The 26,793-nt window shown below is 44.1% G+C and overlaps 2 protein-coding genes and 1 non-coding gene across 3 annotated transcripts; 1 reads left to right on the forward strand and 2 right to left on the reverse strand.

The window, feature by feature from the left end:
• Nucleotides 1-2,650: 2,650 nt before the first annotated feature.
• On the reverse strand, nt 2,651-5,444 carry LOC127318262 (probable splicing factor 3A subunit 1). Its single transcript, XM_051348766.2, is given in 3 exon segments — nt 2,651-3,170; nt 3,263-3,649; nt 3,652-5,444. Coding segments are annotated over 3 exon segments (2,376 nt in total). The 5' UTR covers nt 5,371-5,444; the 3' UTR covers nt 2,651-2,900.
• A 2,724-nt stretch (nt 5,445-8,168) lies between these two features.
• LOC127318278 (uncharacterized) lies at nt 8,169-13,445 on the forward strand. The gene is made up of 7 exons (XM_051348767.1): nt 8,169-8,318; nt 8,402-8,520; nt 9,161-9,240; nt 9,969-10,110; nt 10,178-10,327; nt 10,420-10,621; nt 13,136-13,445. Exons 1-7 carry the CDS (start codon nt 8,189-8,191, stop codon nt 13,234-13,236), a joined length of 924 nt encoding a protein of 307 aa, XP_051204727.1. The 5' UTR covers nt 8,169-8,188; the 3' UTR covers nt 13,237-13,445.
• A 623-nt stretch (nt 13,446-14,068) lies between these two features.
• On the reverse strand, nt 14,069-14,171 carry LOC127328035 (U6 spliceosomal RNA). Its single transcript, XR_007868942.1, has one exon. It is a non-coding gene; the product is annotated as a U6 spliceosomal RNA (small nuclear RNA).
• Between the last annotated feature and the right edge of the window lie 12,622 nt (nt 14,172-26,793).

The raw sequence follows: 26,793 nt of genomic DNA on the forward strand, positions 1-26,793 counted from the left end.
GAAGTACAACCACTCGCTATAATAAGCTTCATAACTGCACTGATTAGATGGTTTGTGAACGTAAGCAATCAAAGTTCAAGGTGGTGGAGCAGGACCATAATAAGAACATATACAATAATCGTATCCATAAGCTGGCAAGCCATTTAATGATAAAATTCAGTAGCCCTAAAAAAATTCAGAAATTTTTACACATGTCAGCATAGAATATCACGAAGCACAAGTAAATATGAACACATCAAGGAGCAAGATTTAACACAACCATAAACTTCTGATACCAATTTCATTCAGTAAGCTCTGAGATAGGATACAGAATACACAGACAGTAACATAACGAAAACTACAGGTGCCAGTACCCTAAGAGAGCTATAAAAGGAACTTCCCCACTTGATCCAGGACAACGACATGAGACTAGAGCTACCATATGCCGACTGATGGCCAGGACCAGGAGAGTACACACCAAACACACACATAAACACACTGGTACCACAGGATCGCATGACCATCCTAGAAGAGGGGAAACTAGAGCTACCATGTTCAATGCACAGTGGAAGTAATACTAGCTCACCGCTGATGGCATGATGTTAGGTAGAGTGGAGATCGGAGAGCTTACCGATCCGATCCAGACTCGAGTCCAACCTGCAGCAACTTCTTGGAAGTAGACAGGTGTCGCCGGCAACTTCTTGGTCCCCACCGCAGCGGAAACGAACCAGCACTGATGCCTATCCCTTCCAGGGTGACACAGTGCTCCTTCTCCCGTCAGCAAGAAGAGGGACAAGGGGGCGAGTTCTTGCGGTGGCGCGGAGACGGCGGCGGCAGCAGAGGCCTCCGGTCGGGCAAGTACAGCAGCACTGCGGCTCTAAGAGTGTCTGCTCTGAGAAGGGGATTGTTTCGATCGAGACGGACATGTTGGCTGTCCGTGGGCTAGGTGGGCTTGTCCACTTAGCCTGTACGGGATTAGTGGGATTTGTTAGAGGGTTAAGATTAGTGAGATGGGATGGGACATGGGGATTGGTGGAAAATCCCGTCCCACTTAAAATTTTATTAAGAGCGCCCGTACTCTGAATCTAATCTGAATCTAAAGATTCAGTTAGACAGGGCTAAGGCAAGAGCTGATGCCCGGGCCTCAGGTGTCGCTGAGCACAAGTTATTATAACAACAAAGGTTTGAAATGCTGAGACAATCTAATTTGTTTGTTGGTCTGTAGCAAACTAGCAACTCAGGGTTATCTAGCTAGTATATGGAAGTAAAATAAAGACAACAAAGGATGCACCCATGATAACAACCATCTTCTGCCTGCTGCAGCTCCTTTGCCTCCTTGCAACTTGGTAGAGTCCGTTAGACCCGACAGATGTCTAGAACCAGACGGCTCAAATGTTAGCTCATCAGCAGATATACTAACTCATCAACCAAACAAAAATTGGCAAGTTGCAACTGCCAACTTATGCAGCATACAAAATAAATGCATAAGCTGCATCATAAATAAAAGAATGTTGCTGACTTGAGTTTGTTTAGGTAATGTCCGGCTTTCACTTGGTATGATGCTGGCTAATCAAGAACATGATAGTAGTCTTTCAAAAGGGTTAATACACCCATAAGAAAATGGAGGAACAACACCACAAAACCATAAAATCAAGCTACTTAAAACCAGAAACTGGTTCAAGGTTTATGAAATGCAGATACTACTCTGAGCACGCTGCTTCTCGCTTGGACTACTAATAATGGGTAAGAGTATCTAGACTACTAATGCGAAGTACTACCTCAGTTCCTATATGTAAGATGTTTTGGCAGTTCAAATTAAATCGCCAAAATGTCTTATATTTAGGAACAGAGGGAGTACAATGTGTAATAACAGGAATTTGATACACATTATGTTTTGCACGGGAGTTCAATCTTGAGTTGGAATCCATGCCAATGTCAAGAACATATAAATAAAACAGTAATGTAGGAAGAACCTATCTAATCCTACACCAAGAAAGAAAATATTGTTGGTTGAAGGTAGCTGTTTGGGTTTACATATATCGTCATGGAATAACTAAGCTAATCAAAGTGCGGTAAACACGTAAGTTGAACATTTATGCAGATATTACTAGTATGACCACACAGAAAAATAGAACATCAATGCTTAGGTGCACAAACAGGAGCTAAGCTGCAAGACCAACGCAAGATACAGGAATACCAGTGACTTGCGAACAGGCACAGTAGCCAACAAAGATGGCTAACATACTAGCATACAGCAAATTGGTTCTGCATGAGCTTATGCAAATCTTAATGAACCAGGCAAAATGAAGATAAAAATATAGCCATCAGTGCATACAGAATTAAGTCCTTAACAAAAAGGTATGTGTTATAAGATACCAGCAGCAGTGAGACCTCTGGTGAAAGCCATGCTATTCTGTCAACAAAATTTAGAACATCAGAGACATCACCCACAATTCTAATTTAATTAGACCTACAATCATAAGCTTTACACAGACCTTTCTTTATATAAGCATTTCAAAGACAGTAACTTTACAATGCAGTGCAGCAGCATCTACAATAACACATAAATATTCATTTAAGAGAACATCTCATAACATGGGAAGAAGCATTGTGCACTTTGATGCTATAAAAGATCTTAGAAGACTGAACAGGAGAAGCTATTGTGGGCACCTGAACCCTGGTGTAATATCAAGTATAGCTCCATCAAGTAACATCATGCACACACACCTCCAACAATATGTAATCATATCCATAAAACATAGGCAGGTCTGGAAAATAAATAGTGTAAATTACAGTGCTGAATTTATAAAAAGCACAATACAAGAATCCACAAGGCAGGAACCAACAAAAAGGATCTCCATGATGACCACTGAAGCTTGGTTGTAAGTGTTGCCCTGTGAGTAAATTGGGGAAAGAAAAGCTCATTTTTTCCTCCCACCACGCTCCCTCAGAGCTAGATTGATCACCACCCCAGGGCCAACATTGTAATAAGCAAGAGAAAGATTGTCTTTGAGGAAACTAGTCCTCACACTCAGCTTCTGCTTATTAGCAGGAAGCTGCAGCTCTCCAGCAATCTGCTCCTTGAGACTGCCGACGGTGTCTGAGAGAGATTGGACAGGGATCTCCAAAACTTGGCCTTGCAAGTTTCCTTCATCAAGGTTGGGTACAGAAACCGAGATGCGAGCAGGGCCCTGCAGGAAACAGATATGTTAGCATTACCATGCCAGATAATAAGAAAGAGAAGTAGATAATTAGTGCAGAAATAGATGAGAAGAGACATTACCGGATGCTGAGCAAGGAACTGCTCTTCTGGGATCAGAGAAGCATCATCTGTTCTTGGCCTCTTAGGTTCTGGTTCATCAGGTAGAGGTGGCTGCTCCTCAGCAGGTGGTTGAGGTGGCAAAGGTGGTGGAGGCTGGGGGATTCTGATGGGGTTGACCATTGTTGGCATGGTCTGCATGTGTGGCGGCGGGGGCATAGGGAACCGTGGTGGACCAGGCATGAACTGGGTAGTATGGCCTGGAGGAGGAGGGATACTGTTTGGCATATGACCCATGGGACCAGTCATTCTAATCATCTGCTGTTGACCTGGTGGTGGAGGTTGGTGCATGTTGGGCATCATATGTGGAACTCCTTGCATATGATGAGGCGGGGGTGGATATGATAAGGCATCGGATTTGGTGTAAATCGGGGAACATTAATCAGAGGAAGTGGTTGAGGAGGCCGGGGCAACGGCATGCCAGGCTGAGGAAGTGGAGCTGGACCTCGCACATTCGAAGCATCAAATTGTTGTTCCTCACCACCCATAGACATTGCCTGAGTGGCAGTCCAACCAATGCTACCAGAATGACCATCCCAAATAACCTGCTTTGGCTGCTCGTCCTTCTTCTTCTCAATTTCTGCCTTGACAGCATTTGAAACCTCTTCCTCAGTCGTTCCAAATATATCAGGCCTTGTGCGCGCAAGACCGATGATGTTACGAGAGATCTCATCGTCAGGAGCAAGCGTGGTCTCCTTAATCTTGGCCATCATTCTTTCTTTCTGTTCCTTGTACTTGGGGTCGATGAGCGAGATGTGCATGTGTTCTTCCATCTCGCTGATCGGAATGAGCTCCCCGGTTATCGGTGAGACAACAACCTTGGTGGGATCCCTCTCCGCAGGCATCCTCTCCTCAGGCCTCTTATAGTTCTTGACAATTCTCATGGGTGGCTCATCATCACCAGTGACCATAACTTGTGCTCCGCCTTCGTTCTCCTGGAGCCTTGCAGCCTTCATTCCCTCCTCAACAAGTTGCATCTCGTCATCATCCATCTCCATCGCATCATCCTTAGCTGGTTCAGCTAATTCCGCGGGTTCATCATCCTCTCTCAAGGTCTCCATCCTCTTGCGGCGCTTCAATTCCTCTAGGGTAAGCGGGACAGGAAGCCCCTCGTACTCATTGTCTGCAAACTCAATCGTCTCAACGACGACAAAATCGTGCCAATCAATCATGGACATCTGCATCCTCTCCAGCTCAACCTCATCATCTGCCTGTTGCCTAGCCTGCTCCTGCGACCGGTCCCACTCCAGCCGGTTCAGGCAGCGCTCGAGCACGGTGGTGAGGTCCTTGACCCCCCCCCCCCCCCGCAAGTCCCTGATGAGCGCAGGCACGCCCTCATCTGGCCTCATGACCCTTGAGTAGGCATCCGAGAGCATGGTGAAGAAGGTGAACAAGCTGTGGGTGGGGCGGATGAAGTTGAAATGCGGGTTGGTGGCCTCGCGCTGCGCCAGAGCAGTCATGAAGTTCTTACCGTTCCGAGCCACAAACTGCGCAGTGAGCTTGATGATGTCCAGCTCCTCCCCGGTGATACCCTCGGGCAGGTGCACGGTGTAGAGCTCCGCCTTGGGCGGCACGAGCACCTTGGTTGGTGGCGCCACGCGGAAGGGCGCGGAGTGGTCGGGCTTGTCATCCGAGCCATCGGCAGGGTCGGACGGGAGCTGCTGGGCGTCGTCGGGCACGGCCGCGCCCGCGTCGGTGGCGGGAGGCTGGGCGGCGATCTCGGCGATGCGGTGCTGGTAGTAGGCGTGGTAGGGGTCGGAGGGCTGCAGGAAGTTGAACTTGGCGTTGCCCTGGTTGAGCTGGACGATGCGGCGCTCGAAGTCGGGGCCGTTCTTGGCGACGAAGGTGGCCGTCTTCTCGATGATGACGCGGATGTCGGGCGGAGGGTGGATGATGCCGATGGTGCGCGTGTGCGTGGCTACCGTCGGCGCGGGCTCGGGCTTCGAGGGCGCGGGCGCGACGGCGGCGGACGAGAGAACAATCTGAAGCTGCTCCTGGCGGTCGACGTCGACGTCGCCGTCGCCATCCGGCGCGGGAAGGAGGGGCATGGGGGCCACCGTGGGGGCTCCCATGTGGGCGGCGGCCGCGGCGGCCTTGCTCTAGGGTTTCGGCGACCGGACGGGATTTTAGATCGGAAACGAGAACGATGGGGCAAGCCCGCTACTACGCGAGGGGACTGTAGTGGTGGGATCCGGTTGGAGCCTTTGAGGGTTCAGCAGGGTCGGTTTGATCGGGATAAGGTTAAGTGGGTCGGCCGACCAACTCAAGTCTCATAACCCCTCTCATTTTAATTCTCGTTTTTCCTGTTTCTTGTTTGACAAAAGATATGCATATACAAAAATTGATATAAAATTAATATCATCAGAAAGTTTTTTTAAATAAAATTCTAACAATATCAATTATGTAGCATAATATGATCGATATAGTACTATTGTCCAATTTGTTAGGTCAAAGTGACGAGGACTCGTCAATACCTACGAATTGTAGATTTAGGGTTTCGTGAAAAATAGAGAACAAGTAGAACTTGAAGTTTGTCAGACGAACAAAGACGTCCAACTAAACAAAACACGGTAGTTAGAGTTTGCAACGATTCGATCTTTATTTCGACCTCAGCTTCACCTTTATATAGGAGGTGGAGCCGAAGCTTTTCCGTGTTGTACAAGAACAGAATTATCGGGGCGCACTAGGCCTTTTCTTATATTGTTACAACTTTTCTATACTAACTCTACTTCCTTAATCCCCACATCTTCATCTTCTTGGGCTTCCAAAGCTTCGAGTTCATGAGCCTTCGACTTCAATCACGGACCAGGGGTATATATGTGACATGCCCCTTAGGTATACCCATGTCAGTAGCCCCCGAGATTTTACTCGAGTCATAGGGTCGGGCAAAATCTCCATCTTTCATCTTTCTTTGATAATACTTTCGAGTCACACATAATTTATACTTGATATCTATATTGTACAGGATACTGATAGAGGTTTGTTCATCTGACGGATCAGGTATCAGTTAATTCTCATTTTTCATGTTTATTGTTTAATAAAAAATATCCATGTGTATAAAAAATGATACTTATAAAACTAATATTATTTTCAATAAAATTCTAAAAATATTAGTTATGTATAATCAATATATTATTGTCCAATTTATTAGGTCAAATTTTATCTTGAAATGCATGTGCGCCTTATTCATAAGAACGGAGGTACTACTACCTCGGGTTTGTTTTAATTGTCGCGGACGTGAACTAGTTAGATGCATGTTCTGAACAAAAGTTGCGTCAATTAAATGTGTCCAGAGGGAGTACATGCTTAATACTTAGTTTGTCCCAAATGGCCAAATTCTTTTCAGGGAGAAAGAAGTACAACTTCGGAGAGTTCAGTTGGATTGAGCATTTAGCATTGATGTGTTTTTCTTTGTGATGATTATAACTCAATTTTTGGACAAGTTGTTGTATCCATGGTTAAATTTGTATGTAGAATCAACTTAATAAATCACTCGCATAAAATATTTAATAAACAACCCATTATTAGGAAAAAAAAATCTAGCCATCGAAATACTAAATGTTCTTCGAAACCAAACATTCCACTGCAATCTGGCTTCAGAGGAGAAAAAAGTGGAACAAAGAGTAACAAGGCAGAACGAATGTAAGTGATTGTTTAAACAGTGATAAAACCACTACTAGAGGTTTAACGGGTAATACTACGTTCCCAAGTGCGTTTAAAGGGGAGCTTGAACCCGGCGCTAGAGTACCCCGCCTTTATTTGGAGAGCAACGTGCGAGGTGGGATTGATGCGGTTGTTCACGACGAGAGTATGAGCAACATGAGAGACAATGCCGATTCATCGATACACATGGAATGAAACTAGGGTAGAGGTAAGCTTCTGAAAAAAAGGAACTAAATAATGTTTTAAACTAAGAAAAGCAAGACACTTAGTTCTTCATGCCCACACTTGCTTTCCTTTTAGCTTTGCGGATCAGCAAAGCCATCTTCCCTTTAAAATCCTTACTGTAACAACATACATTAGGCATGATACAAAATTAAAATAGCTATTCGTGGCACTCTCGCAAGATATTTTTCTAACCTTTTTGAATAAGATCGAGAGATAAAAAAGCTTTGCCATAATAGACAAAACAAAGTATTACGTTGTTTCCTAACAGAGATAATAAAGTTTTGTTTCGGATTGGGTTGCACCTTTTCAAAATAAATAATGAAAGCTTCAAAAAGCAGGGGCGGACCTCGAACGAGAATCATCTCGTGTGCTCCATGAGATCATTGTGTTGTTCACTCATATAATTTACATGCGACAGTAAAATAGCATGTAAAGCCAAGTATTAAAGGGTTGACAACACTTTTCATAGCTTGCCTGGCGTGTAACATGTTAAGTTAGGATCCTTGTCCATTTTTTAAAACATGATTTAAGTTTTTCAATGGTCAATGCTTGTTGATTTTGTTGCCACACGCATTTCTTGGCATTTCATCTTGTTCATCATCGAGAGACATTACCTCTATGAGAAGAGATATTCCAATTAAAATTAAAGAGGTGCTCCTTTTATCTAAATAAATGTTGGAATAAGTCAACCTAGCTAGAACATTTGACTATCCACGTAAATAACCTTCATAGTATTCAAATACCAACAAGCCCCTAGTAATGATTTTTTTTCTGGTTATCATTGCAAGCAACTTATTTTATTATCGTCCTAATAACCAAGATAATGATAATAAATCCATTCATTGCAGAAAGTTGCCCAGTTACTTAGTCTTTAATTTTATGTTTTCATGGGATGGTAGTAAAAGAATTGCACAAGTTGGCGCACGAAAAGATTTGCACAAGTTGGCCCACGCGACCTCAAAAAAAAAGTGCCGCACCGAAACGGTGGGTCGGCCCAGCCAGATGGTGCCGCTACGGCTACGCGCCTGCCACCGCCTCCTCCGCCTGCGCTCCTCGCTTCCTCTCCCCATCACCATCACCATCACCATGGCGGCGCCCCAACCCCAACCCGGCTGCAAAACCATTTCTTCGCGTAAACTCCTCCCCTCCCGCCCTCCTCCTCCTCCCCCGTACCCGCACGCCGCACTTCCTCACTGTCTGCTGCTCTGTCCCCAGCGTCTACCGCCGGCCCGCCGCCCAAGAGGTTCAGGACAATGGCCACCGACGCGGCGCCTCCTCCGGCCTCGGCTATGAAGGCCAAGTTCGCCAGGCACACCGACTACCTCAACGCGCTCGTAAGTACTACGCGCCCACCCGCTTCAGGTGGCTTGCTGCTACCTGAGCTGTTAGGAAACAACACCGGATTCTAGGCAACCTGGATGTATTCCACAGGCGGTGCTCAGTCTCTACCCAATTGATTCATGTGTTAGAGATATTCTCTTTCCTCTCCCCTCCCCTGTCTTAAGTTAGATTCTTACCATCTCTGTTTTCAGATAAACAAGGAACATCGGTTTTCATGTGAATGTCTGTAATATTATAGTAAGAAAGTTGCAACCCGTTTGTCACATTCCATTTTATTTTGTGTGAATTAACTCCACTAGTCTGCTTAAGTTGGATCTACTATTCCCTCCGGTTCAAAATAAATAGTTTTATCTAGACATGTTTTAGTGTGTAATACATCCATTTTTAAGAAATTATTTTGAACCGGAGGGAGTACTTAATGTTATGCCGCTTGACCTCTTCAGGGCTCCCTGAACTATATGCTGCAAGTCTTTCCAAACCTTCCTTTCCACTAGTTTTTCCATTACAAAATTTGCCTTCCTTCTATAAACTGAAAGCAAGGCCTTGTGTTGTGATATGATGCGTTTATCCATACTCTATTATGCATTAAGTGCTTTATATTATATTTATCAACGCTCTTATGTATAATTGTAGAATGATAAAAGGGAAAGGCTAGTGAAAGCAAGTCGGGATGTGACAATGAACAGCAAGAAGGTCATCTTTCAAGTCCACAGGTAATCATACAGCGCCTTGGTGGCCTATTTGATTTGAGCCTCAACACTTGTGCTAGCTGTGCCATGGTTTATTTATTTATTTGTTGGGAAAACTGAGAAAATCGACTCTGATTCTCAGAAGCCAGAACCATTTAGATTGCTCTTACTTTCTAATTTTGATCTAATGTGAATTGGTATATGTCCTGTGACATTAAAAGGTGGAATACAGAATCTCTCTCTTTTTTTTTCCAATTAATTTGTGCTTGTATTGGTATAAACACATCATGCCGGATTTTACAAAACACATCCCAAGTCAGTAATTAACTGCCCGGAGGATCAGGAAGTTTTCACGAGTTCAGTCATTCAAAGTATTTGCTTCCTTCAAATCAAATGTGACAATAAGGTACACCATTTTAGTTTAAAATTCTTGTCCATCGTGTAGCTCGTTGCTAAGAACAAATTATAGATAGCTCCAGGAATTCATCATACTTGTGGTTCCTTCAATTGCCAACGTATGAGTAATCAGATTACTCATTTGCTAATTATCATTTAGTTTCACCACTATCCATCTTACTTAACAACACTGGAGAATAATACGTACTCACCTCAAAGTTTCTTTCATCATGACTACATTTTATAATTATACAAATACGGAATACGCCTGCTTAATTATGTGTACCTAAATCTTCTCTGCCAGTGTATTTGCCGGTAAACTTCACATGTATCCCTATACTATTGTTCTTTTCCAGGATCAGCAGAAATAATAAGGAGGAAGTTCTTTCAAAGGCAGAAAATGATCTTGCTGCTGTGGTTAACCAACACATTGGAAAGTTAGTAAAAGAATTGCAAGGAACCGACTTCTGGAAGCTAAGAAGAGCGTATACCTTTGGTGTGAGTATCCAATATTGTCTTTTTGCATTTATTTTGCCGGAGATCTGATATGTCATAAATGCTGCAGGTACAAGAATATATCGAAGCTGCGACCTTTTGTAGATTTTGCAAGACTGGCACTTTATTGAGTCTAGATGAGATCAATGATTCTTTGCTAGCGCTAAGTGATAAATCTGTTGAGCCCTTGCAGATAAACGTGCTTGACTATATTTTAGGGGTAAATACTAATACTACTCTAGTTCATTCAGTATCATTCCCTTTTCTGTGCTTGCTTGAAGCTAATGCTATTTCTGTGCTGCCAATGACTAGGTTGCTGATTTGTCAGGGGAGCTAATGAGGCTTGCAATTGGCCGTATATCTGATGGGGAAGTCGAATATGCTAAAGATATATGTTCATCTGTACGTGACATTTATAGGGAGCTGACCCTTCTGGTGCCACTGATGGATGATAATAATGAGATGAAGAAGAAAATGGAGGTTATGCTTCAAAGTGTTGTGAAAATTGAAAATGGTATCACTTCTGTCATTCCCAGTACTATTAAACTTACCTACGATTCTTCGTTTGTGTAATGTATGCTAAGTAAATGCGGGTGTAAACCTCTGAGGGAAGATCACAACAAGAACTGCCTATTGTTTGGTTTGAAGAATCATTTCATACTAGTATGGCTGATCATTGGACAAGCCCATTATATTGGTGGAACGATTCCATCTGTCATTTTAGACTAGTCTTGGGCTTATAAGGGATGAAGTGGTGGCAGACAAACCAACTCTGTTCCACGGATCATACAAATGGTTAGGCCCAGAGCTAGGATTGAACGATACAGTCTGTCATTCAAACAAAAGAAAATACGTCTTCTTCGTTATTTTCCTTTTCTTTACTGTAATTAATCTGGTGCGTGCTTTACATAGTGCCAGTGATAACATCTTGACTAGCCAAATAACTGCAGATGACAAGAAAAAAGATAAGATATTGACACAAAGATTGGACGTGCTGACTTACAATAGCTAATTTATCTTTCTGCACAACTTCCATCTGCTCAAATGTAAGGAGATATGCACTTTAATGATGAATTTAATCGGCAAAAGCAGTGAGTAACACTTGCAGAACATATGAACAAGGCATGATATCACACCAACATGATGAATATCGTATATGTCATATGTATGTCCTACCATAGTGGCAATATGTAGATATCAACTTCCATAGGTGTTCCCATGGAAGTGCAATAATTTGTCGACTAAGTGGTGTATATGTTATGCAAATGTTAACCACTTTTTTATTGATTAAATTAGTTAGTGAATTGCATAAATTACCAAGGCATAATTGGCTAAGCATGATACTTAATAATCTTGTTTTCTGGATAATTAAATATGAGTCACGATGGAATATACTATCTTCACCTTTACATACATGATATATTGTCTAGGGTCTTTGACACATCCATCACATCTTAGTTCCTAGACCATCAGACTGATCTTAAATGATGATTCGTACCTACCACCGATAGATGCTAAGAAAAGAGGAATTTGTGTATAGTTGCTAGAATAGCCAGTCTGAGAAGGTTCTTCTCGACTGAAAATGTGATGTCCTGTAACTGCTAAGTTATATTGTTGTGAAACTGACCGTCCTCTGTTGGTCTTATCTGCGAGGATTAATGATGCTGACATTGCATTAAACATTGTATTCCAGTTCTGTAAGCATGATTTTCATTCTTAAATTACAAGTTTTTTGTTTGGTGATGCATTCCGTTATGGAAGATTCGTACATCTATCTGTGTTTGACACTGGATATTCATCTTTAAATCGATTTGTTCTTTTCGACAAGAACCATCATGATCATGTTAAAGTTTGTCAATGATCAAACTGGCATTATTGTTCTACTATAGTATATTTGTTAGATGTGACCTTAATTGTGTTAGTGCTAATCAACTAGAATCATTTGGTGTGACCGTAATTGTGTATGACGTGAGCTCATGATTTATTGCAATACATCTAGATAAGTCTTATGTAAAATGTTGTTTGAACTTAGTTTCACATTTTTAAACAAAAGAATGGAGAGTAGATATTGTATGTAGAAGGGTGGCGTGCTTGAGCTTAGGCTTTAACTACCTGTGCATCTTTAAAGAAGTTCAAAAAAGGCAAAGATGTGCACCATGTTATAACTTGAGCACCTACTTCATGCAGAGATATGAGTTAATGGAATTAACCATCTTTTTTGCATGAATTTTTTCATCATATTTTCTTTGCCTCTGCGCAGTTTTAAGATGATGCAAAGTCTCTGGATTATTCTTGAATTTTCTAATATGCAGAAGTTGCTAAGCCTTGAACTCAAGCATCCACCCTTGCTTGTCCATTTGCTTTTTCCCAAACAAGCATCTTGCACTCACACTGTTAAAATGAAGAAAAATACAAGCACGCGATTTTTCCGCTTTAAATAATAATTGGGACTCACCTAGTTTAATTACCTGATTCTCTGACAAGAGGAACTTACTTGGTACAAAAGCTTCTATAGTTTTTTTCTCTTCTGAACTTTCTCGCAGCAGAATAGACATAAGTTGAAATCAGTCTACTGATAGTTTTTAAAGCTTTGTTTGTGCTTTTGTGGAATTATGTTTCGAACGCATCAGGTTCAGACTTAGGTGTGCTTTGAAATCACCTCATCAGTTATCTTTATGCATTTGTTTCGATATTATTAATGCTATTGTTATTGGGCCTATCTTTCTGCCACTTGTATTTGTCTCTGTTAATCACTGTGTATATATATTTTTAAAGCATGTTGCACTCCCTATTTGTTAATATTCTTCTTGTCAATTTCTTTATGTAATCTGGCGTGTGTTGAATTAGTTCAAAACCATCTCATCTGCTTAGATCTGCATTTGTGGTATCATCTTCATGTTCCAGTTCGTTAATATTTGATTCATATGTGGGACAGATGCAGTTATCTTTTAGCTGGTTTGCATTGTTTGAGATAAATCCATTTCTACTTGTTTTCCAATCTCTAACATTGTGTGTGTATATGTTTCAGCTTGCTTCGGTGTTCATGTGAGAGGATCGGAGTACATTCCTATGCTGGGGTCATCTGCCGAACCAGATTACGCGTTTTTTGGTGGCGCCGACTACGACTAGTGAAGCCAGACAAATCACAAGCTTCTGAAAAAAAAAAGACCTGACGGACATGCTGCAGGAACTTGTTTCAAAAAAGACAATATGAACTAGACATAACATGTATTCTTGTCTAAGGTTTGTGTGGTGTAGCAAGACTGGCCTTCTAGCACTAAAATGATCCATACTTACATGCAATTGTTTCTATCTCCTGGTTCTCTTTTCCGCACTTAGTAGTCTCCTTAGTGTTTTATTTTATGTTCGCAAAAAAGAGTGCGAGGCCTGAACGTGCGTCAGGTGGCTACGGCTAATTGTTCACGAACTTTCCAAGCATGGTTTCAGCCCCCGTGCGTTATCTACTATCTTGTACATACATGGTTGGATTACAAAGCACTGCATCCTTCTCACAGTTTGATTTGTGATGATATAGTGAATAATCCTTATTGAGAAACATTTTAGTACTAAACATCACAGAAACAACTTAGCTATCATGTAGTGATGTAGGGCTATGTGCAATGAAATTTTTGAAAGAAAAGCTAAAAGACCAGTTTGAAAGTGAAGCTTCGTCAGATCGTAAGCAATTAGGGTTTACAATAGCAGGCACATATTCGTAGCAAAATGAAGACCTGGCGCTAGTAATAGTCAGAAATGTTATGGCCTGAAAGGCATGAAACATTTTTCTTAAAAAGGACCTATTTGTAAGGCACGTAAAATAGAAGGGCTCAAGTAGAAACCGCTAGAGCACGCCTGTGAGCATAGACGGACTGGAGCGCTAATACAGAAAAAACCAAGGTCACGAAAGAAAGAATCTAGGGGCATATTTGAGAGTGGGAAGGACCGGCGTTTGAAATCTCAAAAAAATTTAGACCATTTCTCGATTTGTGCGTGTCATCCTTGCGCAGGGGCCATGCTAATCTTCTCTGTATCGTTCCAATTTTATCGGATGTCCCCGAAGGGACAATCACAGTTGCAACAAGCGAGCTTATAAACCGGTCACAACTCCGGTCGATTGTCGATGTGGGACTAAACATCGAGTCTGTTTCCCTCCGCGGTGCCCGTGCGCCAGCCTCGCGACCCCGCGTGGGCTACATCTTCTTTCATGGCCCAACTCGGTAGACAGCCCACCAAGCTTCTTCCGGCCCCTCTCCTCCAATTTCACGCCACTCCCTATGATCGTCTTCATCTAAAAAAAATCCCTTCCCCTCAAAAAAAAAATCTAAAAAAAATCCCTCTGATCGCCTTGTCCATCGATCCAGGCGAGAAAGAGCTTGCTATAGAAAAAACACGATTGCCTTCTCATGATTCTCTGATGAGGCGTGTGCGCCATGTCCGACACGAGGCTGAGTTTGGAAAATTGGAAATATGATACAGCACTCATAAGAAAACCAACCATGATGAGCTCTATCATTCTGGTTATTTCTCAGTCATAGGCTTCAATGAAAGTAGTGATTCATGGACATGCACACCGTGTGCTAAAAAAAAGACGTATTCGAAGCTGAAGACACGTAAGACGTGGGGGCTCATAGTTGTTCAAGACCTTGTTAGTTCCTCAGTCCTCACATGGCGCAAGTTATAGTTTTGTTTTCTTCATAAAAGTTGGCGAGACAACATTTTGTTGGGGGAAGTTGGCGGATCAGCGAAGTCTTTTCGAAAAAATAAGGATTAACTATGTATTTTACCCTTAAATGTTGGTGATTGGAGCAAAATCCCCCTAAACTCAAATGTTTGTTACGAGCAAAATCCTGCTAAATTCTTGGTGTGTGATTTTAACACTTACTTATTCAATACTAGGTAAATCTCCCCCTCGGTCGGTTTTTGGGCGGAGTTGGGTGGTTTTGGGTAGATTTTGGATGGTTTGGGGTATTTGGCCGTTGCAGACTCGTAGCACTGACGTGGCGTGGTTCTATTAGATCATAACGGGTGCCATTTTGACAAGGCTCTGCTAGGTCACTCTTTCCGACGGAATTCGCTGAGATGCAAACTGCCGATGCGGGCGTGTGATAGTTGATACATGTATCGATATGTTTACCGTGAACCAGTGCCTCATGGCGCTTTTTAGCCAGGATAAGATTCATCTACAAATCTTCATCAGGTTGGGAAAAACAAAAGTGTTCAACCGAAAAGAACTAATTCAAGTTGGAAACCACCGGATCAAGGTACTATAACATAAATGTTAACGATGGATTTATGGATTTAATATTGAGAGTAACGAGGGCACATATGGGTGTGTTATACGTGACCGTACATGTAAACTTCTAAAGGCACAAGCCCTTTGGTATAACCAGGGATCGCCTACCCTAGTGATGGAAGCTCAAGCTTTAAGAGATGGAGTTCGGCTGATGAGGGCATCCCTGCACCTCCTATTGTTCCTATGAAGAGGAGGTGAAGCCCAACTTCAGATGATACGGGCATGAAGCCCGAGGTGAAGCCCAATTTCAGGACTCCACCTAGTTAGTTATCTTATCTATCGTATTTTATATCTATGGTCATATGTGGGCCAATTAGGTGTTGCCCAATCTTTCACAGCGAGAACCCGGGTAGATAGATACCCCCGCGGGACGCAACCTGAAGTAGAGGATAAATCGAGGAGACACCTTGATCGCCATGCGTGCACTGGTCAAGCCCTAAAAACTGCCCGCGCAGAGCTAGGGTAGGCCCGTCAGGTCAAGTCCTGTCAATCAGCCCACAGCTGCTACACGTCAACAGTGACGTCATAAAAAAAAACCTAGAAGCATTCGAAGGAAAAATGGAAAGTTATCGGATGAAGGACTTGAGTCTACGCACGAATTGCAAGCATCCGTACCTAGACTCAGGGGCTACTCCCATCGGGAGCGCTGACGCGCACCCGATAAAATGAAGACTCGAAGGAAAAATGTTTTGGAGGAAGAGATAATTACTTGACCTAAGTCTGCACTCGGCTGCAAACACCCGCGCCCAGACTCGGGGGCTACTCCCATCGGGAGTGCGAGATGCGCACCCGACATAATGAGCAGTTGAAGGAAAAAGGAATAGAAGAAATATTGTTTGAATAGCTCGAGTCTGCACTCGGTTACAGGCACTCGCACCCAGACTCGAGGACAACTCCCATCGGGAGCGCGCGACGCGCACCCGATAGAAGTTTTTTGCACTCCAGGATCATGCTCGGGGACTTGATTCTGTGTAGGGTAACGTTGTTTTGTCATCGGCAGTTAACCAACAAAAGTTGGGCACGTTACTCATTATCCCTTACATAAAGAAAATATATCGACTGACCCATGAAGACCTGTGGAGAACTTCGGCAGAGGAGAATATTCGAGTGGTACAACTTGAATCTACGCACGGATTGCAAGCATCCGTACCTAGACTCGGGGGCTACTCCCATCGGGAGCGCTGACGCGCACCCGATAGAAGAAGATGAAGCAGATTCAAGATGAACAAAAGCAATGAAGGAGAAGAACATCAGGAGAAGACATGTTTTAGTCTCTACCCGAACTATCTTCGGCTAGACACTCGGGGGCTACTGACGTGGGCACTACCCTTCGGGTAACCGACATTGCCCTATCTTGTATTGACTAATTGGCGGCCCATGAAGACACCTGAAGGCGAGATGGGCCACCTGGACGGTGCACCAGAGGAATCCTTGGCGAGCAAGACAAGGAAGCAGCCGAACAAGGAAAGATTAGATCTGAAACTACTGTAAACCTAGTCGTACTCGGTTAAGACTCTTGAGACCTGGCCTCCTATATAAAGGCCAGGAGAGGGGCTGCCGAGGGACACGATCAATCTTAGCAATCTTAGCCAGCAAAAGCTTAGAGCTAGGTCACCTTAGCAATAGCCATCTCGACGAGATCTCAGCCGAACTATTCGGCACCCCATTGTAACCCATTATCATCATAATCAAGAACAGACAGGCATGACGTAAGGGTTTTACCTCATCGAGGGCCCCGAACCTGGGTAAATCGCTCTCCCCGCTTGTCTGTGAACCGATGTCTCGTGTCAGCTTGCAGGATTCCATCAACCCTAAGCCCCTATCGGAGGGCATTGGCGAGGAGTACCCTCGACAGATAGTGAAATACAAGTAATATGGATGATTATAAGTAGTAATTGCATTCTGAAATAAAAATGGCAGCAAGCGAACATGTAGCAGAACTTGTTGGAAACGGTGTTTCAATGCTTAGAAACAAGGCCTAGGGATCATACTTTCACTAGTGGACACTCTCAACAATGATCACATAACTGACTAAATAAATGCTACTCTCAAACACTCTCTTATTGGATAACAAACACCATTCATTGTGTAGGGCTGCAAAAGCACACCTCAAGCCGGAGTAAACAAGCTCCACAACGTCATAAAGGAATCACACACGATACGCACACTGTCACCATCACACCGTGGAGAGTGACTCCGGAGTTCATATTAAAGTAACCTCTAGAGTGCATAATATACAAGAGCAACATCTACATATTCAACTAGATTACAAAGCTCATGATCACATAAAGATCACACCATGGGAGAGAGAGATGAACCACATAGCTACCGGTAGAGCCCTCAGCCTCGGAGGAGAACTACTCCCTCCTCATCATGGGAGACAACAACGGCGATGAAGATGGCGATGGAGTCGATGGAGATGGCTCCGGGGGCAATTCCCCGTCCCGGCGGCGTGCCGGAACAGAGATTCTGTCCCCCGAAACTTGTCGTCGATGGCGGGGGCGCTGCGGAACCCTTGGTGGAATATGATTGATATCCTTAGGGTTTTCGCATCTGGAAGAATATATAGGCGGAAGGGCGGCCTCAAACGGTCCCCAGGGTTCCCTCCCCACCTGGTGGCGCGGCCAAGGTGGGCCCGCGCCATGGTATGGTGTGGGGGCCCCTTGGCCCCCTCTGGCCCTTCTCTGGCTCTCTGGGCCCGTCTCGGCAAAATATTGACTTCTATCTTCATGGGGTCCAATTCCGAGAATATTTCCTATGTAGAATTTCTGAAACCAAAAATAGCAGAAAAAAGGAACTGGCACTTCGGCATCTTGTTAATAGGTTAGTCCCGGAAAATGCATAAAAATGATATAAAGTGTACATAAAACATGTAGCAATTATTATAATATAAGCATGGAACATCAGAAATTATAGATACGTTGGATACGTATCAACGAGCACGTGTAATTCCATCCCACCAACGCAATGCATAGCCATCAAACTCTGAGGAAGCAAGGTTAATCTTCCTATCTTCGGTATAGTCATGTAGGTGCCACAACTTCTCAATTTTCATCTCCCAAGTGAGGTATTCTTCAACATCACGACCTCCTTCAAATTTGGGTATTGAGAACTTTGGCTTACCTGGACCATCGTCTTGCGGTTGTGGATGGACACATCGGGCTCCAAGTTCGACAAAGCCACAACCACGGTTACCACGTCCAACACCACGACCAGCAGCAGCAGGTTGTTCTTCATCTCTATGAACATTGTCCCCTTCTTCATGTTGTTGTTGTTGTTGTTGTTGTTGTTGTTGTTGTTGTTGTTGTTGTTGTTGTTGTTGTTGTTGTTGTTGTTGTTGTTGTTGTTGTTGTTGTTGTTGTTGTTGTTGTTGTTGGGTCAGGTTCTCAACAGCCAACTGCAACGCTTGAATAGAGCGTTGAATATCCGTCACTTGTACTTGCATTGTAATGACGGTTTTAGTAGTGGTATCAAGCTGTAACATCCCAAATTTCAATAAAAAGAAAGTTAGAGAATTCCAGAGAGCAAAATTTCAAACCAACAAAAACTTTTTAAATTGCATATAGTGCCATGCATAGGACTTGTGCATTTGATTGATATGCCATGATGATTGTTATTATTTGTATAAGCTAAACCCTAAAACCCTAATGTGATCATGAGAAGATCACCAACCAAATAAATCAAAAAGAGAAAGAAATCAAATAAATGAAAAACCCTAAAACCCTCACATATGCCCTATGGCATTTTTATAAATTATGACCCTAGGCCAATTTGGTCTTCACCATTAGTTGAATAATGTTACTAAACACTTATTACAACTTTTGTAATCAAAAGAGCACAATTCAAATGGATTTCAAATCCAAAACTTGCTCACATATGATAATGGCCAAATCTGCCAATTATAGTCTGATCACTACTTTGAGCCTTTGCAATTCAAATTTCTCAAACTAAACCTTGCTAACTCTTTGCACCTCATCCAAGACAACATCAAGGTGAACACTTTTTGTAAAGATCACCATGCCAAATTCTTTCTTGATCATTTGCTATGCTCATCCAAAGTTGCAACATTTTAATAGATGCAACAATCTCACACTTGTCAATTTTTGCAAAACTTTGAATTTAACAATTCCACCACCACACTTCATCACCTCTGGTCATTTCTAACTCAATGAAATACTCACAATTCAAAACTTGCAACCATTTGAATTGAATCAAATTTGGACAAAATTCACAAATAATCATTATGTAACTATTTGACACTATTTGAAATAGTGCTCTACACAAACCTAATCTACACCACACTACTCTAAATGGTTCCCCTGCCCCCTCTCACCCTTAATGACAAATAGAAACCCTAAGGAGGAGCTATGCATGGCATGGACATGGCCATGCCGGCCATGGACACCATGTCCACCCAACCCCTCTCTCCTTCCTTCCCCAACCCTGGCCACCGTGCCAATGCTTGCCACCACACCCTACTGGATCTCCTAGAGCAAGCCCTGGTCGAGGAGGAGCTCGACAGCCGCCGGAACACACACGCCCAGTGGTGGCCATGCCATGCCGACAACGTCGCGCGTGGACACTCGCAGACGCGCCCTGGACACGCGCCGTCTGGCCACCTCGAGCACGCCCTGGACCACCTCGCCACGAGTTGAGCACCGCCGCACACGTACGCAGCCGCCAGACATGCTCTCGACCACGACCCGTGCCCGCCGCCGCCGGAGATGAAGAGGAAACCCCGACGCGGACACCGCCAGACACGGAAACATTGCGACCGCGTTAGGCACCGCCTACCCTAGCTGTCACCGCCCAGAGGACCGTGGCGACGCCACGAACACACCTGTGCCCTCGCCTAGCTTGATAGCTCGCCGGAGAAGCCGTGCCATGGTCGACCGCATCACTGCCCCGCCACCTTCTCTCAATCCTATAAATAGCGAGTTCCCTGGAAGCAACGGAGCACACCACCGCACTCGCCACCCTTCACTGCCTCTCCACCACTCCACCACTCACTCAATCATCGCCAGAGCTGCCCCAATTTGAAGATCGACGCCGCCAGTACCCGGAGGTCGCCGCCGTCGATTGGAGCCATTCCAAGAGGAGCCGCCGGTACCAGGTGCTCCGCCGTCGTCCACAACGTCATCACGCACACTGCCCACCCTAGCTGGAGCCACGGTGAGCTCTCCGACCCCCTACCCTCGCCGCCAGCACGTCGGGTTCTCATCGGAGAAGGCGATGAACCTCGACCGTCCGATTCACTTCTAATCCAACGCGCCAGTTTAAAACATACCGATTCGGTCGTTATGAGCCGCTGACGCGTGGACCCCACGCTGTCAGCAAGCCCACGTGTCTGTGGACCGTGGTGGGCTGGACTGGGCCGTTTTAATTCGAACTGGCCCAGTTTCGTTTTCCCGCCGGCCATGTTAATTCAAATTTCATTTAATCAAATCCAAATAAATTTCAATACTGCCCAAACTTTGAAATTGAATAGATTCAAATTGGCTTAACCAAATTCAATGAATTTTATATGGTTGGAAAGCTAGTAAAAAGATCTACAAAATGCCACTGGTCCCATCTCAAAATTTGTTGTAGAATTAATCTGATAAAAAGAAGAAGGCAGGGACTTTTCCCTATTCAGATAATTATTAAAAATCAACTAAAAGAGATATTAAGTTAATTCCAACTCTAATAGCTCACATTTGACTTACACTAATTGTTTATGCAAGAAAATGGTGTGGTCACTTTGCATGATCATGCCCTAGTTTAATTAATGGATAATATGGCTAGTTTATGTAGTTGATATTGTCCAAAAATATTAAGTAAATCATATGAAGTACTATACTTCATTTAAACCTTGTCTCAAATGAATTCATGTGATGTTTGGACCCCTGGCCAAACTCACTTATATGAATTGCTTGGAGATTTAAATCATATGTAGCATTATTAAATGGTATGAGGTGGTCTACCTCATTTAAATCATGTTCTCAAATGATGATGATGAATGTTTGACTTAAGTCAATATAAGTTCATGTATGATTGTTTGAGAAATTAAATCTTAAGAAGATTTCAATGAGAGGAAATTATTTCTCAAGAACCCTATGGAAACTATCATTTACATATTAAATAAAAGGAAATTAAATCCCCTCAAGCAACACAACCCATGCACCCTAATTAGATTAATTGTGTGCATAGAATAGTTTGTGTGATTATATGTGATGTATGGAATAGCCATTGAATTAGTTGAGTGATTATACTCGTATTTAAATTTAGACGCTAGCACCGGAGAGTACACGGAAGAAGAAGGTTGCTACCAAGAGGAGGAGGAGGAGAATTTTGAGAACTACCAAGGCAAGCTAATATTCTTGCAAAGTGCAAAGCCCCTTGGGGCAAGGCACCATGAATCTTACCTTTTCTTACATAAGCCTATACCAAGTTTATACATTACAAGTCTTTACTTGTTTTCTCAAGAAGTTACTTTTATAGTTAACTTTGGTCAATGAAAAGAGGTTTACTAGAGTAGTAAAGTTAGTCTTACTCAAGCAAGGCAAGATAGCACCCCTCATGATTTAGAGCTAGTGCTAATGAATAAAACCTGACTACTCTAGATGGGAACAATGTGACTTGAATTGAGTTTTGAAACCTTGGAATGATGAAGCATTCCATTGAATGATTTTTGAAGGTGAATATGACCAAAGAGAAGATGGTGATTTTTGATAAACATGATATTGGTTTGAATGCGATACCTTTCCAATATTGAGTACCCCCACAATACCTGATTATGGGTAGGGCTTAACTGGAAGTTTATGCATCTTAGTATGGGTTCCCTCTGAACACACGTCATAGGGGTTACGCTTGAGGCTGCCTCCGTTGTTGAGAAATGATGTGAAATTGAGGTGAATTGTACGGCCAAGCCCTGTGCAGTTCCCAGGTTGACAGTTGGTCTTCACTGGGAGGCCAAGCTCATGGGGAGAGGTGCTCATACTAGGATTTGTAAGTGAAAGGTTATGGTTGATGATCTGCGTACTGTGTTACGATGATTCGGGGTAATCCCGACGGATGAAACCAAATGTTGTGGCACAAGTGTGCAACCTCTGCAGAGTGTCAATCTATTCGAATAGCCGCGTCCACGGTTATGGACGGTTGGAAAGGCCATACAGTTTCCGATGTCAAATTCTTGAAAATGATGTTGAAATGAGATGGTGAAATGACTTGTGGTGAATTGAATTGAAATCACCACCTGAATGGTGGGAATGACACTAATGTTCCCACTTGAGTTAGTTAGCACATGAATAAGGTTTTACTCAAATATTGGTGAACTAGAATTGGCTTTCTGCAAATAAACTAGAGCTTAGCAAACCTTACTAGAAATGTCTAGCACTTACATTAGTATTAGTTTGTGAGTACATGAAGTACTCACGGCTTTGTCCCTGGCTATTCAACTGGCCAGAGTATGAAGATGAACAAGGAGATGATCAGCAGGACGCCTACGACAACTAGGAGTCTTCCGACGTCAAGCGTTGGCCTGTGGACTTAAGATTCCTTGTATCTTACGCTTCCGCTATGAACTTGTGTTTGTTCGTTGATCGATAGATCAACTATTCGTGTAATATGGATCATGTGATTCCAATTTGTAAGACATTATGGTTTGTAATGAATGATGACTGTGATACTTAACTATTATGCCTCGCAACAACAATATTCCTGGGATTGCGATGTATGACATAATAGGCATCCAGACTTAAAAATCCGGGTGTTGACAAGTTGGTATCAGAGCCATTGTTTGACCTTAGAAGACCTTAGTTAGAATGGGCGTTCTGAAAAACTTAACTTTGAAAATCAAATGAAGAGAATATTTGTGAAAATTTACTTACACTCTTGCCTTTGAGACTTTGCCAAAATTTGATGAATCATGCTCTATCTTGTTTGAATCTACTTAAAATTTTGCCACACTTTGCACTCTCTAACTTACTCATCCAATTCTCTTTTAGATGGAGCCGAATGAACCCATCAACACCAAGTTTTACCAGCTTGGGAACGGAGGGAGCTTGATCTTCGAGCACGACCTCAACGCCGTCTCTGACTTTCTTGGGCGCCCACACCCTGAGTTCCACGGGATTCAGTTGGACGACACGCCCGGAGGAGAGTTGCAGTGGGTGATCACTGCCGACTTGAGGGGCAAGATGGAGCCTCCCACCTCAGAGAGGATCCTCTTCTCCTTCCGCGAGAGCAACTGGCTCGATGGACTCGCACGTGGCCTTCAGGAGGCACTTGCATGCCTCTGTGGACAGAACGTGGTGCGCATCCTCGCTTCGCGCTTCGTGCATCTCGTGAGGCGTGATGCCATGGGAGTGCCCATGGAGCTGCAGCCGCACCCGGAGTTGAGGCACCATGCTGAGCACCTGGACTTCATGCTCTATCAGACTCAGAAGGACCTCGATGCCACTCGCGCTTACGCGAACCAGACCCATGCTCACATCATCGAGCAGGGTGAGGCGATCAAGCTACTCAACAACGACCGCAAGAGCCTTCGCCAGTAGCGTGCCAAGAAGGACGCTACGATTGTGCGCCTTCGCGCCAAGATCGCGTCACTTGAGGCCACTGTCAAGGCCCAGGAGGATCAGCTCAGAGAGATGGAGGATGACGACGGAGGTATCGACCTTCAGGGAGGAGGAGCCTTCCTGAGCGATGACGACGACTTTGAGGAGGACGAGTTCACTGAGGAGGAGGACTACGAGTTCCTGGAGGCAGGACCCGACGAGTACGTCCCGATCGACGTCGAGGATGAGGAGTAGTTGCACTAGTTTCACTTATGTAGGTGTGAGTTGTACCCCGTCCTTTGTATCGTAGCATGAGAATGGTTCTTAAAACCATTGGAGTATGAGTGTGCTAGTTTGTACTATGTGTTGAATGAATGAATGAATGTTATGTCTGTCATGAAAAGATTACAAGTTTCAAATGTTTTCAAACTTACCCAAAATAAACCATAGAAATGTTCCCTCTTATCTCATGATCTTCTCTATCTTCAGATGGCCCCTCCCAATCGCACCAACGATGTGATGATGCAACTGCTGCAAACTCTGCTTGCCGACATGGAAACCGAAAGAGCTGAACGCCAAGCCAACATCGCAGCCTTGCAGAACATTGCCAATCAAGGCCCTGGAAATCATGACCACCCCGGATCCAAGCTCAAGAACTTCCAGAACACCAACCCTCCGGTGTTTAGCAAGACTGAGGAACCCCTCGATGCCGACGACTGGCTCCAGACTATGGAGAACAACCTGGAAGTAGCCGGAGTGGAAGCCAACGAGAAGGTCTTGTTTGCAACCCACTATCTCGCTGGACCAGCCCGCGCTTGGTGGACAAGCACCCGTGCCATGAACGGAGGTCAGTTCATGACTTGGGAGGATTTCAAGCTAAAGTTCAGCAAGTACCATGTACCCCCGGGTCTTATCAAAAAGATGAGGGATGAGTTCCGTGAACTGAAACAAGGTCGCATGACGGTGGTAGAATACCGCGACAAGTTTCTTACACTGTCGAGGTACGCCCCTGATGAGACCGACACAGTTGAGAAGAGGAAGGAGAGGTTCCTGAACGGACTGCATGATGAGATGCAGACTGTCCTCGTCAACATCCCCTTCGCCGACCTTGAAGCCCTTGTCGACTCCGCCATCCAGATGGAGGGCAAGCTAAACCAAGACAATGAGAACCGCAAGCGCCGCATGATGAACCAGAGTGGATCTAGCCACACTCAGAAGTATCGCCCTAGCTCAAGTGGAGGTTTCACTCCGAGAGGCAATAACAACAAACCCCAGACGCAGAACTCGCGCCCCGGTTATCAGAACCGGAGTGGAGGAAACTCCAAGCCAGGAGGCTACAACAACAACAACTACAACAACAACAACTACTACAACCGCGCTCCGCCCAGAGCCCCCAACAACAACAACAACAACAACAACGCCCCCAGAACTGGAAGCAACGCCATTCCCGTTGCGAACAAGGACAAGACCACCATCACTTGTTATGAGTGTGGTGTAGTGGGGCACTACTCCAACGAGTGTCCCAAGTGTCTCGCCAAGCTCGCCGGCAACACCGCAGCACCTGCTCAGCAGCAACGCCGTGTCTCCACCGGCAAGATGTTCGCCCCCAACAACCCCAATAACCGCAACGGCCGCCTCTACCACATGAACGCTGAAGAAGCCCAGGAAGCACCAGATGTTGTACTGGGTATGTTTTCTGTCAACCACATCCCTGCCAGAGTGTTGTTTGATTCCGGAGCATCTCATTCTTTTGTCACCAAAGACTTTGCATCAACAAGTAAAATTCAACCCCTCAGTTTGAAGCATGTTATGATAGTTCAAATCCCCGGATCAACCATCAAAGCCAGAAAATTTTGCAAAAATGTACCAATCAAAATCCATGATGTAGATTTCTATGCCAATCTAATCATTTTGGGAACCAAAGGTTTGGAAGTTGTCCTAGGAATGGACTGGATGTAAAAACACAATGGATTGATAGACTGTGCCAAGAAAGCCATAACCATGACTAGCAGCACCGGTATCGTAGTGGAACATGTCTCTGAAAGACTACCCAGAAAATTTACCTGCAACCAAAGTGTATCCAAGCCAACTCTGGATCAAATCAGGGTCGTTTGTCGCTACCCTGATGTATTTCCGAATGATCTACCTGGTATGCCCCCGGATAGGGATATCGAGTTTATCATCGAGTTAATCCCCGGAACTGGACCCATAGCCCAGAGAGCCTATAGCATGAACGCAACCGAACTTGTGGAGCTGAAGAAACAGATAGATGACATGTTAGCCAAAGGTCTGATTAGACCAAGTGCATCCCCCTGGAGATCCCCAGTTTTGTTTGTGGACCAAAAGGATGGTGCAAATCGTTTATGTACGGACTATCGTAAGCTTAACGATGTCACCATCAAAAACAAATACCCCCTACCCAAGATAGAAGACTTGTTTGATCAACTCACCGGAGCCAAAGTTTTCTCCAAGATAGATCTTAGAACTGGATACCATCAGCTGAAAATCCGAGCCACCGACATTCCAAAAACTGCCTTTACCACCAGATATGGGTTGTACGAGTACAACGTCATGTCGTTTGGACTAACCAATGCCCCCGCTTATTTCATGAATCTCATGAATAAGATCTTCATGAACTTTTTGGACAAGTTTGTCGTGGTCTTCATCGATGACATTCTCGTATACTCCAAGTCCGAAGAGGAACATGAACAGCATTTGGAGACTGTCCTAGAAACCCTTAGACAGCACAAGTTGTATGCTAAGTTCAGCAAGTGTGAGTTTTGGTTGGAGGAATTGCCGTAGATCCCGCCAAGATCAAGATAGTGATGGAATGGCAAGCCCCAACCACCCAGACCGAGG

The sequence above is a fragment of the Lolium perenne genome, chromosome 1 (assembly GCF_019359855.2).
Source record: "Lolium perenne isolate Kyuss_39 chromosome 1, Kyuss_2.0, whole genome shotgun sequence".
Taxonomy (NCBI): domain Eukaryota; kingdom Viridiplantae; phylum Streptophyta; class Magnoliopsida; order Poales; family Poaceae; genus Lolium; species Lolium perenne.

Coding starts and splice junctions, on each gene's coding strand:
- LOC127318278 (XM_051348767.1), top strand. CDS start 8,189: ATGGTGCCGCTACGGCTACGCGCCTGCCACCGCCTCCTCCGCCTGCGC. Junction 10,328..10,419: donor TGCTTGACTATATTTTAGGG/GTAAATACTAAT, acceptor GCCAATGACTAG/GTTGCTGATTTGTCAGGGGA. Junction 10,622..13,135: donor TGTTGTGAAAATTGAAAATG/GTATCACTTCTG, acceptor TATATGTTTCAG/CTTGCTTCGGTGTTCATGTG.